Source organism: Humulus lupulus, chromosome 3, assembly GCF_963169125.1.
Source record: "Humulus lupulus chromosome 3, drHumLupu1.1, whole genome shotgun sequence".
In the NCBI taxonomy this organism is placed as follows: Eukaryota; Viridiplantae; Streptophyta; class Magnoliopsida; order Rosales; family Cannabaceae; genus Humulus; species Humulus lupulus.
In genome coordinates, this window is record NC_084795.1 from 74,552,384 (window position 1) to 74,566,381 (window position 13,998).

Here is a 13,998-nt window from a genome sequence, read left to right on the forward strand (position 1 = left end):
TTCAATTATCTATCCTATGCAGAAGAGCTTTAGGTATAAATGGACTAGTTATTATCTAGTTATGACAAATCCATACTATTTGTATAAAAGCTTTCAGCAAAATTATCGCAATGATCGAATTTCTGAACTTAGAAATATACAAAGGAATTGGAGATTGAGATCAAAGGTGACAAGGATCAGCTTAACTCCACTGTTTAAGTCAATAGAGGAGATGAGAAAAGCTGTCACCATAATAAACAACCAGAGAAAGGTACTACTGATTGAACTTTTATGATAATGCATGAAATGGTCCTTGTCACGTATTGAAAATGTGATTACTATCTAGGCAGTAGGAGAAAACAAAGGTTGGAAATCCATATGGAAGAAAGACCAATCCCAACTGGGAGAGCTTAATGACAGACTCATGATGGCTGAACAAGCATTTACAGACCTTCTATTCGCTTTTATTTTATCTAATAAATAAAAGACACAGTTCAATTCTCTAATAAATGAATGGATACAAAGAATAGCATTTCTATTAACAAGTTATAGACTGGTAGACATGGAAAAACAAAAGTACATACTACTTCCAAACGGGGGGAAGCTTCTTGGTCTTCTTGTAGTAACATGCAAGTCTGTGAATCCTGCTCTCAACCAAAATCAATCGAAACTTGGAATCCTTGTCCTTCCTGTTCCTCTCGAGATGCTTCCTAATAGAGACTGCCTTCTTAATAAGATGGTACAGATCTTCAGGAATTTCAGGGGCAAGACCTAACAAACAAAACCAATTTTATAAAAACAAAGAAATCCAATCAACCAAGACATACAGATAAGACATCGCCCAACCAAAGGCTACATGCCCTTAATCATTCAATAACCGTATTAAGATACTCAAACAAGAAAAACAACCAGCTCAATTACACTATAATCCCAATTACCCAAAATTAAACAAATGAAAAACCATAAAAATTAATTATTCCCTTCGCTCATTCAAATATTTATCAAACAGTTAACTAGACCTGAAGTTCTTAACCCAAAAAAAAAAAGCAATGAAATGGGTCGACAATGACTGAAGATAAGGCTCAACATTGACTGAAAATAAGGTTCTACTCTTGGGCTCATAAATCAAAACACTAAGAATGATTACTGTGGGCCATGAGAACATGCAAGATCTTGCTTCCAGTAACACTCTTAACTTGAACAATACCATGAGAGTCACAAAGAATCACAGCTATCCGAGATGGAGTAAGACCCTTCTTTGCAAACTTGCAAATGTTCTCCTCAACCTAACACCATCATACTGAAAATAAGCTTGTTAATAGATTTTTTAATATCCTAACCTAGAGAAGGTCATGAGAGATTTAGGGAGAAACAATAAGATCTAAAACAAAATATACTTACCTGGCTTGCCGAGACCGAAGAAAAGGAGCGAAACGGAGAAGCCCAACGACTGGAAACGGAGTGACCGAGAGATAGAGAAAGACGAGAGAGAGAGAGAGAGAGGAGATTTGAGGGATGGAGGAGATTTGAAGCTGAGATTTGAAGCAGGGATGGAGGAGACCGAAGCAAGGGATTGACTTTGGAGACACCGTACGTAGCCGAGGAAGAAAACAGGTGAGTTCATCTGAAAATGAAGAAGGAATTATAGTCTGAAAAAAAAATATTACTTTTTCAAGTGGCGAGCTCCCAAAATAAATTACCGCCCTTTTTTCTATTACTTTGCCACATATAATACTTTTTTATAATATTTTTTCATTAGTATTATATTCATATGTTATGAAAATAGGTATTTGGTGTAGTGTCCATTATTAGTTAACACTGATGTTTCATGGAATGGGCCTCGATGTGCCTTTATTTGCGTCCCCCTGAGGAAGGTTTCTGATTGTGTTATTATTCAATGTTAACTTCTATATAGAATAGGATTGTTGATGTATTTCAAGTTTGACTGACCCTAAGACACACTCTTGAGTTAAGTCATTAATCTAAAATAATGGGTTACACTCACAAAGCTTAACTAGGCTTTCGAGCGGACTAGTTAATCTTGACCAAACAAGCGGTTGTTCATAAGTCAAAAGAGAAAATAGTTAATTTTAAGTTTTCACTTATGAATTTGAGAAGTGTCTCAAAATTAATTTAAGATTAGTTTGACCTACCGTAAGGCTGGTCCATTAGTTTTTAAATTAATTTATCGTGGAATTAGTAATAATTATTTTTATGTGTTATTTAAATTTGTTGCATTCATGCATCATATTGACTATTCTAAAAATTATTGATATTCATAATATATGCTAAATTCATTTTGTGATATTATTTGTTTATTTCAGCAATCATGCCATCTCCCAAACATACCTTTGATATCTTCCTCAAAAATCTCACATTTGATCTAAATGACATGCATTATTGGTTTTCGGGAATGATGATCATTCTCAAAACTAATAATTTAATGAATGCGGTTGTTGAAAAGCCCCATCAGTTCCATCCTTTTCACATGGCTACGAAGATCATGAAAAATATAGTGATTGGACTAAGTCCAATCATTTGGCTCATTATTGCTTGCTTTATATCTTGCCTGACGAAATGATAGGAAAATATATACATATCGAGAACACCTATGATATATGGCACTCAATTATAGACGAAGCTAAAGAGGCTACTATGTCTAATCATTTGAAAGAAATGAAGGTATATATGATTTACATATATTTTTGTGGTGATTATTGTACTCACACATGCCACTGACTACATTTTTGTTCTTCATCGCAGGTTAAGAATCTTTCCACAAAGAGGTTAATTTTACGCCAAATGATGGATAGAGAGGGAGCATCATCATTAGTTTTATTTGAAATTTTAATTTTGTTATGAACAATTTAAAATTTTAGCTTGTGTTTTTTTCAGAAATTTTAGATTTCTATTTAGAACAAGAAAACTAATGTCTTAGAAATTTTTAGTTTATGATTAGTAATGTGATTATTAATTGGGAACTTTATTATTTCTATGATGCATGAACAATGTTTCGATATTTCTTTGAATAATAATTCAATTGTTATCTCAAGATCTGGTATTGAAATATGTCATGCAAAATCCAATGATAGCTTGTATAAAATTAAGGCAAAAGAGCGATCTATATACAACTTTGAAATGTTTAAATTTGAAAACCTAAGATCTATTAAACGTCTTAAAACTAATTTCGACAGTGAAACATATGTATGGCATTTCAGATTGGGGCATATTTGTTTGGATAGAATTAACAAACTAGCAAAGGAGAGACCTTTAAGAGAATTAACTGTTGGTTCTCTTCCTGTCCATGAATCATGTCTGGAAGGCAAGATGACCAAAAGACCTTTCTCTACAAATGGTTCAAGAGCCATCGAACCAATCCAACTCGTATACACTGATGTGTGTGGACCACTTAATGTGCAAGCTAGAGAAGGGTTTGAATATTTTGTCATTTTCATTGACGATTATTCTAGATATGGTTACCTATATTTTATCCAAAAGAAATCTGAAACTTTTGGTAAGTTTAAAGAATTCCAAGCTGAAAAGCAATTAGGTAAATCTATGAAAGTTCTTCGATCTGATCGAGGAGGAGAGTACCTGGATTATGAATTCGAGGACTACCTACGTGAGCATGGAATTCAATCCCAACTCACTACACCAGGAATGCCATAGCAGAATGGTGTTATTGAAAGAAGGAACATGACGTTATTAAACATGGTTAGATCAATGATGAGTTAATCAGCATTGCTACTGTCATTCAGGGGCTATGCCATTCAATGTGCAATGTACATATTGAATGCCGTTCCTTGCAAGTCTATCAAATAGACAACATTGGAATTACAAAATGGTACTAAACCTAGTTTACACCATTTTCGTATACGGGGTATCAAGCACACATGTGGAAAGGAAAGACTGGAAAACTAGAATCTCACACTAAACTGTGCATGTTTGTGGGATATTCCAAAGAGACTAGAGGTGGTATATTTTATAGTCCTAAAGAAAATAAAACATTTGTATCGATAAATGTTACTTTTCTTGAATATGACTGTATAAACAATCACAAACCTCGCAATAAGGTTATACATGAACATGAACATATATATTGTCAATACTTAATAATACGGTTTACTGTATAAGTATTAATTAAGCATATCGATAAGATGATCATATTAAAATTGATCTTAATCCTAAAGTTATTATAAACTCCTATTTATGTCATATGAGTTCTTTGATTCACTAGTTATGGTTTGTCATAATGATTTGGATGAAAAATTTTGTTTTGGGAAGCCATTGATGTAAATGTGTTGAATTATTCAGGTCCCAATGGTTCAAGCAGAGGTGTAGAATCTTATGCTTCTCATGATGCATCATAGTCTCCCTCTAAAATCTTTCCCACTGCTACTATTAAAAACAACATTTCCCTTTAAATTACTAGCTTTTAAACTTTCTGGCCCAAATTATCTCCAATGGTCTTGTTCTGCTCAACTTGTCATTCGTGGCAAGGGTAAACATGGTCTCATCGATGGCTCCGTTAAACAACCCTTGTCTAACGCCCCATGTCACTATGGTTATTTCCTGGAATGACTATTGGCCCTACAAACCAACACGAGTCTTTCCAGCGTGCTTTGTCCTCACTCGCACGCTTCCTGGGAAAAATTCCTTCCCCAGGCGATGTGGAACTGCACAGTTTTTACCCAGTCTTTCCCCCTGCGGATCACGAGATTCTGGCTGTCACAATCACCATCCCTTAGGGGTCCGACGTCCCCGTTAGCCACACTTCCAACTCGGTCAAGGCTCTGATATCATCTGTAACGCCTCACGTCACTATGGTTGCTTCTTGGAATGACGAGTGACCTTGCAAACCAACACGAGTCTTTCTAGCGTGTTTTGTCCTTACTCGAATGCTTCTTGGGAAAAATTCCCAGGAGGTCACCCATCATGAGACTACTCTAGGTCAAGCATGCTTAACTTTGGAGTTCTCAAGTGATGGGCTATCGAAAAGAAGATGTGTCTTGTTGGCATAGGTAGTGCCCATTAATCAATTTAAGCCATCTTTCACTGTGCAGTCCCATACCTACAAAGTCTTTGAATCATCACACTTGACCTTCCCCAGGCGGTGTGGGATTGCACAGCTTTTTACCCGGTCTTTCCCCCTGCGGATCACAGGATTTTGACTGTCACACCTTGTCCACCGATTCCTCCTTTGCTAATTGGGATATTCAAAATTCCATGGTGATGGCATGGCTCATCAATTCTGTGCAAGATAGTATTGCTAAAATCTATCTTCTCTACCCAACTGCAAAATCTATTTGGGATGTTGTTGCATTGGCTTATTCAGATCTCGAAGACTCTTCTCAAATGTTTGATCTTCGTACACGGTCACGTAACTTGAAACAAACTTTGGCAAGTGTTACTCACTATTTTAACTCTTTAACCAAACTTTGGCAAGAGTTGAATCTTTTTACACAACCTGCTTGGAAGGATCCTATTGATGTTGACTTATATAAAAAGATGCTTTCTAAGGAAAGAATCTATGATTTTCTTGCTTGCCTTAATTCTTGTAGGATCTTGGAATTTAAATCTAGACGTATGCTTCCTATTATTTTTCCAAACACATAATTGAAGCATAGAATAACATGCCATACATATGAACATAAGTTTCGTAAATTAACATAAATATAAAGATGTAGAAACTTACTGTTGACCCTCAAATTGGTCAACGACACGGAGTTAGATAAACGATATGAAATGAGATGAAATTAAGAAGAAAAATCAAATGGAAAGCAAATGACACAAACGATTTATAGTGGTTCGGCCCCAATTGGATGGTAATGACCTACGTCCACTTAGTGTTCTTATTAATGTAGTATCCCAATACTGTGATCAATGAACTAGGGTTCACGAGTTTCACGAGCCTTGTGAGAATTACAACCTCAGGAATAATCACACTATATTTTTCTCTCAGAATCCAAATATCAGAAGGTTCAAAAGTCCTTTCCTTGAGCCCTTTGATTCTTATTTATAGGCTCAAGAAGAGTACATAGGCTGATGGGCCTTAATTATCATTAAGATTCATGTATCTAGGTAATAAAAGAAATTACAATTAATACCAATATTACAAGATTGCACATCCAAATAGAAGTAAATGAAAGTATGCGACCAAATTGGTCACACCTAAGCGTGATGCTTGATAAATCAATGACTTTCTGGTCGATGGTCGAACAGGATTCATTCACTTAAAGTCATCACATGCCCGCCACGTGCAGGTCAATCATGCCACGTCATCAAGAGCCGTTTTTGGGTAAACATTTGCCCCCCAAGTTTATTTTACTGCGACCAGTATAAAGAAAACTTAGACAACTGACCTTTCGTATGCCCTATGAAATCTGTCAGAGCCATCCATGCCTCCTCGAAAAAGGCAACGAATCATATCACTGCAGTTTCCCAAAAAGGTGTTTGATGGCTATCACGCTTTCCCATGCCTCAAAAAATAACCTCTCATCATTACCTTGGTAACCGCACTACGACCAATATAAATAACCCCTCAAAATCATTTTTTACTTTTTACTTTTCAATTTCTCCTCAAGAACACTGAAGAACAGAGCGTAAAAAACCCAGAAATTCGGACGATCTTGACGACTCACGAAATTTCTGCCCAGCCACTTAGCGTTTTGGAAATTTGCTCCAATCCTCATTCAAGTAAGTTTCTTGAACTTTTCAGTTGCTGAAATACCATATCTATTTCATATATGTTTCAGACGTTGAGTTCTTGCATGTTCTTGGAAAAAACCGATTTTGGGTAAATGGGCACGTAGATACTAGCATGATGGGATAAGGAAAAAACACGATATGAGGCTTAGAAATCGGCTTGGGAGTTAGGATTATTGATTTAGGGCATGTAAAAAAAACTGGGTTTTTCCCGCCCTTTCAGAGACAAAAAGTTTTTCCTGAAAAACTTTGTACTTCTACTTTTTAATCCATTTTTCAAGCTGTTCGCATAGAATTTAGTGTTTTTGTTAGAATGGCGTTGGTCGTATAAAAGCTTAACTTTTATAAGCAACGTTATTCCAACTTTTACACTTTCTTGGTCTTTTGGTCGTAGATTCTCATCTCCCCTTCTCTGTTCGCAGATTTTCATGCACGACTCGTGGGGAGGTGAGAGGCCGATCGACGATGACTTGCTCGCGCAGTTACTCGAAGATCAGGAACAACCTTCACTGCTAATCCCAGAAATTCCTTTTTCTCATAACCCTTCAGATAAACCTTCGACCACTCCAAAAAACATGGGTCGAGTAAAATCAATTGCTCTGAAAAGAAAGAAAACAACCACTCCTCCTGCCAAACAGCCTGCTCATCGGGCTGCAAATCCTTCGACCAGCCCACAACCTGAAAATACCCGTCAGCCAGGAATCCAAACAAAAGTCCAACCTTGGGACGTCCTTCGACTAGAAGTCGAATGTTACGTGGTACCTCCTAGAAACATTACCGCTAGGATGGTAGGGAATTATCTCAAGAAATACAGAATTTTTGGGATAACCCTAACCAAACCTTCATCGACCAGTGGGCAAACCTGCCTAGGGGCACCTTCAGTACCTGGTCAAGATACCACATTGAGGCAGGGGCAACGTTGCCTCTTCATCCATTCTTCCAGGGGGTGGCCAAATATTTCGAGGTCGCCCCCTTCCAAATCACCCCAAATGGATATAGAGTGATCTCTGCTCTCTATATCCTGTACAGCCACAAGAAGTGGCCCGTGCCTACGCCGCACGAGATCAATTATTTATTTGATCTCAAGTCCAACCCCAATCACAACAACACGAGGTTCTTCCACCTTTATCACCAAGAATTTGCTTGCACTTTCCCAAGCGAGATCACCCATAAGTCTAATGTGGGAAAGTACTTCCAAGAGTACTTTTTAACACTGGAGTTGGTCGCCAACAATCTGGCCTTCACTCAAGGAGGAAAATTATTTATTCATTGGTCGTTTACTTTCCTTTAGCTTTTCTGCACATTCCTTAGAATTTTAGTGTCATTCAGGTCCGTGGCACCGTCCAGCTCCTACTCCAGAAATGGAGATACGAGCAGCTTCCTTGGCCTGCATGACCAATATAGAAAAAGAGTCAAAGATTTGGTCACGAAAAACATTCTAAGGTTGGTTGGCCTTTTGGCCCCTCACCAGGATGTGAGGGAATCGAGTGCGGGGAGTGCTACCGATGGAGAAGTTCTTGAGTAGCACCACGATGTGTCACAACCTCTGAGGAGGAAAATGAGAGTGACTATCAAAGAATCCTCCAGCACCCCGTGAGCAACTACTGCCCCTGCTCCTTCAGGAAAGGGCAAAAAGAAGGTTTTCGAACATCCGGCGCCTATTCTTGAATCTTCAGATGAGAACGGTATTGTCTTCTCACTCTTAGACAGTTTTCCCATTCCCTATCATTTATTTGATAGGGAAAACAACTTTAAATACATGCCTAATTTAAATTAAGACTTCTTCAAGGCAGTGAGTGAGTGTAGCAGTAGTTAAATAAGTAATGCACCGACCAGTAGTTATAGCTCGGGTATTTTACTTACAATTTCCTTGCTCTTATTTCCCTGATGTAGTAAGCACATTTATTCATATTGTCTCATTGTTCATATGTTATCTTACTTGTAGATATGTCATCTGAATATATGTTCGAGCTTTACAGCAAACCTGTACCCGCTGCTTCTTCGAGCAAGAAAAAGGAGAGTAGGCAAAACTGCGGAGAGAGCAGCAAGAACCCTCCGACGAAAAAAACTTAGACCGGGGATCCTCCAGTGCCAGTTCCTTCGAAAGAAACAACACCTCCTCTGGTTCCCCTCGACCAGACATCTCCCCTAGCATCTACCGACCAGAATCCTCCTACTTCAGCACCTGTCGACTAGACTCCTCCCGACCAAACTAGAGACACCCTGACGAACATCGTGCTAAGCTCAACCAAAGAGAGGATGACTAAACTATCGAGGCACCAACGTAGCCGAGAGGCCATCATCGGTACCTACTCCATGGAGGTTGACTAGATAATTAACCGTGCGCTGAATGAGATAGCCAGCGTAAGTTGTTATTTCTTGCTGAGCTTTATTTGTTTATCTTTTCATTTTCTGCCATTTGTTTATCTTTTTCTCAGATCGCAGGGAATGCTAACTATGACAGCCAGCTGGTGCCGCTCGGGATCTTTGATCACTCAACTCAAATCATCCGAGGCTAGACATGCTGAGGAGTTCAAGATGGCCGAGGCGGAATATATCGAGCAGCTTGAAGTAGCCAAGAAGGAAAACACCAAATTGCTCAAACAGAAGGCCAAGCTGGCCAAAGAGCTGAAACAACACTAGGCTGCCTTGATTAAATCCATTGACGACAAGGAAAAATACAAGGAGTCTTCCTTGCATAACTTTAGGGAAGCCACTAAGCTCCAAGATGATCTGGTCATCAGCAGAATGGAGACAGAGGGGCTGGAGGAGAGCATCAAAGAGCTCGAGGAGATCAATGCCAGCAACTTGGAGAGGTATAAGGGAGCCACCTTCAACTGCATCTATGTGTTATGGAAGCATAACCACGAGGCCGACTTCAGCTATCTCTCCGAGCGCATGAGGCGATCTGAAATAAATAGGTGCCTTGCTCACCTTGAAGAAGAGGAGAGAGCGAAAGTCCCAGCCTCCCCCGAAATCTCCTTGGCTACGGAAATTGATGGCTCGGAAGAGGAAGTTGGGGCCTCCATCAACCAGCAAACTCCTCAAGACCCTCCTGCTTCATAATTTTTTGTTGTTTTTATTTAGATTTTTAATTTGGGACACACAGACCTCGGTTCGTAGTGTCGAGACAATTTATATTTTTATTGCTGTATGGGCAGGTTTTCTTTTAACAGACAATTACATCCGAGCAGTAACTGCTCGCGGTGTAAAGGATTTCTCTTTTGACATTATAATATTTTTATAACATCTGTTCGCATGACCGAACTTAGCATAGCACTTTGGTTTGATTTAACAAAATTTAAACAAAACTTTGAAAAATACTCTAAGTACCGTAGTATGCTTTCACTTATTTTGCTCGTGTGTTTACATATAACTATCAATATGCTTTGCTCATACAAGAAGCCTTATATGCCCCCCAAGTGATTGAGGAGCTTTAGGTCCTCAGTAACTTGCCTTGACCAAGACCTATTCAAACATTACTGCTCATAATAGAGATGATAATATAGCAAAATAACACACGTAATGAGCAAATACTTGTAATAAATACAATAGTTGACAAGATTGACTGGCTGTGCACAGTCCCTTTTATTTTTCGTAATAAATGGACAATCGTGTTTGTACGAGTGATCAAAGTATGATCTTACACTTATAAGCAATCAGTCACATGATTGACTAACCCTTGTTCATAAACTTGTAAAAAGTAAAATTAATACAAGCCAATTCTTTAAGAATAATTGTTTATTGATAGTACTTGCGTAGGTGTTCTCCATTCCAATAGCGAGGAATGAGATCTCCATTTAAGCGAGCAAGTTTACAAGTACCTGGATGGTGGACTTCTTCGATTTGGTATGGTCCTTCCCAGTTAGGTCCGAGTACTCCAGCAGCTTGATCGCGGGTGTTAAGGAAAACTCTTCTAAGTACCAGATCTCCCACATTAAATTTTCTTCCACATACTTTAGAGTTGAAATACCGGGCGACCTTTGGCTGGTAAGCTGTTACTCGGAGTTGGGCTTGCTCGCGCCTTTCATCGACCAAATCCAAAGATTCCATTAATAACTGGCTATTAGCACCTTGATTGTATGCCATCCTCCGATGCGACAACGGATCTAATTCAACAGGCAACATAGATTTATATCCATAGGCCAAGGAGAATGGAGTATGGACTGTTCCTATTCGATGAGATGTTCTATACGACCAGAGGACTTCAGGCAACTATTATAGCCATGCCCCTTTTGATTCTTCAAGCCTTTTCTTCAGAGTATCCTTTAGTGTCTTGTTGACAGCCTTAACTTGTCCATTTGCATGCAGATGAGCTACAGAAGAAAAGCTTTTGATTATCCCGTGCCTTTTGCAAAAATTGGTGAATAGATCACTATCAAATTGCGTGCCATTGTCTGAAACAATTTTTCTTGGCAATCCATAGCGACACACTATTTTCTTGACTACAAAATCCAGCACTTTCTTGGTCATTATGGTTGCAAGTGGCTCAGCTTCGGCCCACTTCGTGAAGTAATCAACAACTACCACGACGTATTTGACACCACCTTTTCCTGTGGGCAAAGACCCGATTAAGTCTATTCCCCATACTACTTCAGTTCGTTAAGGGCTACTTGCGGAATCTTGGAGAATCTCTGGCACTTGTCGCATTTTTGGACAAAGTCCAACGAGTCTTCATTCATTGTTGGCCAGAAGTACCCTCTCCTTAGGATCTTTTTCGATAAAATCTACCCCCAGCATGATCCCCGCAGAAACCTTCATGGACCCTCGCATTAGTTCTTTGGCCTTTTCTTTTGAGACACACCTTAGGAGTGGCATTGAGTACCCCCTTTTGTACAAAATTCTGTCGACCAGGATAAATTGAACAGACTGCCTTTGAAGGGCCCTTGCTTTGTTTCTATCTATCTGTAGCTCTCCGTACGCCAAGTAGTTAATGAAAGGTTCCATCCATGTATCTGCTGCCTGAATTACCAGAGAGGTTTCTTCTGCTTTGATGCTTGGTGTGGAAAGTCGTTCAATAGGTACTATATTCAGGGTGTCAACATCCTTTGCACTCACTAATTTAGCCAAAGCATCAGCGTTCGAGTTCTGGTCGTGAGGTACTTTCTGGAGAGTATACTTTTCAAATTACGCCAACAAATCCTTTGCTTTGTTCAAGTAAGCAACCATATTCAGACCCTGGCCTTGATATTCTCCAGTAATCTGATTAACCACCAACTGGGAGTCACTATAGATTTCAAGTGACTTTATGTTCATGTCCCTGGCTACTCGTAAACCTGCAAGCAGCGCTTCGTTGTTGGATGCTGTGAAGTCGAATCTGATTGCGCAGTGGAATCGATGTCCTTCAAACATTACCAAAATCACTCAGGCTCCAGCGTGATGTTCATTAGAAGAGCCGTCTGTAAATAACTTCCAAGAGGGAGTTTGGCTTTGAGGCTCAGGCTCTTCTGTCTGTTCACTGTCTGGAAGCCTAGTGAGCTCTGCGACAAAGTCGGCCAGAGCTTTCCCTTTTACTGCTGCTAGTGGTAATTAAGAAATTTCAAACTACCGACGTTCAACTGCCCATTTCAATAATTGACCAACAGCTTCTGACTTCTGCAGAACATGCCGTAGGGGCTGGTCAGATAGTACTGTGATGGGGTGAGCTTGAAAGTATGGCCGCAGCTTTCTGGAGGCTAAGATCAAGCAGTAGACTAATTTTTCAATGGGAGGATACCGCAGCTCTGCTCCTATTAGCCTTTTTCTTACATAGTATACAACTTTTTGCACATTTTCCTCCTCTCTTACCAAGACAGCACTAGCAATATATTCTGTGATTTCCAAGTAGATGAACAGAGTTTCTTTTTCAACCGGCTTAGATAGAATCGGTGACTGCAACTTATGAGACTTTAAGTCCTGGAAAGCCTACTCGCACTCCTCCGTCCATTCAAATTTCTTATTTCCCCAAAGTAGATTAAAAAATGGGACGCACTTGTCCGTCGATTTGGAAATAAATCTACTTAGTGCAGCTATTCTCCCGGTTAAACTTTGTACATCTTTTATCTTTGTTGTCGCTTTCATATCGACTAGGGCCTTGATTTTTTTGGGATTAGCTTCAATACCTCGTGAGTTCACTATAAATCCCAAAAATTTCCCTGATCTAACTCTGAAGGAACACTTGAGGGGATTCAGCTTCATCTGGTACTTGTTCAAGATATTGAAGCACTCTTGCAGGTCCCTTATGTGTTCTTCTACCTTCTTTGTCTTAACCAGCATGTCATCAACATATAATTCCATGTTTGTACCGATCAGCTCTTTGAACATGTGATTGACTAGTCTCTGGTAAGTCGCACCAGTGTTTTTCAAACCGAAGGGCATTACTTTGTAACAATAAAGCTCTGTATCAGTCTGAAAGCTAGTATGATCCTCATTAGGTGGGTGCATGCTGATCTAATTGTACCGAGAGTATGCATCCATAAACGATAGGATCTCGTGCCCTGAAGTGGCATCGACCAGTTGGTCGATCCTTGGGAGCTGGAAACAATCTTTTGGGCAGGCTTTATTAAGGTCTGTGAAATCCACGCATGTTCTCCATTTTCCATTCGGCATGGGTACTAGTACGGGATTAGAGACCCACGATGGATAAAACGCTACCCTGATGAATATGTTTTCCTTTAGCTTCTCGACTTTTTCCTTTAAAGCTTTCGATGTATCTTTGTCGAGTATCCTTCTTTTCTGTTGCACTGGTGGAAAGCTTTTATCTAGGTTCAGGACATGGTTGATAACTGCTGGGTCAATTCCAACCATGTCTTTATGTGATCAGGCAAAGACTTCTTGGTTCTTCTTCAAAAATTCCATCAGCTTTTGTTTTATTGTTGTCTCTAAGATTTTACCGACTTTCACAACCCTGGTCGGATCTGCCTCATCGAGTTGGACCTCTTCGAGGTCCTCAATTGGTCCTACTTCTTCATCAAAACCCCCAAAGCAAGGATCCAAATCCCTATCCTCGCTTTGGACAACACCCTATTTGGTGACGCGCTCACCTAATTGGGCTTGTATTTCATCGGCCAACTGCAACTCTTTTATGGTGTCTTTCCTCGATCTACCTCTCTTTGCCTTAGATATCAAGGAGTTATAGCATTCCCTCACTTCACCTTGGTTTCCCAACACACATCCTACCCCTGCATCAGCTGGGAATTTCATGGCAAGGTACCAAACCGAGGTTACAGCTCCCAGATCGACCATAATAGGCCTTCCAATTATAGCATTGTACGCGGAAGGACAATCAACTACTATAAAAGTAGTGAGTAATGTCCTATTTGTGGGCGCGGTTCC

The 13,998-nt window shown here is 39.6% G+C and overlaps 1 protein-coding gene across 1 annotated transcript; it reads right to left on the reverse strand.

Annotated features, from left to right (window-relative positions):
• Positions 1–547: 547 nt before the first annotated feature.
• Positions 548–2,148, reverse strand: LOC133824387 (small ribosomal subunit protein uS15-like). The gene is made up of 4 exons (XM_062257267.1): positions 2,133–2,148; positions 1,504–1,556; positions 1,127–1,265; positions 548–750 (listed from the first exon to the last, which is right to left on the reverse strand). The coding sequence occupies exons 1-4, from the start codon at positions 2,146–2,148 to the stop codon at positions 563–565; spliced, it is 396 nt and encodes a 131-aa protein (XP_062113251.1). The 3' UTR covers positions 548–562.
• Between the last annotated feature and the right edge of the window lie 11,850 nt (positions 2,149–13,998).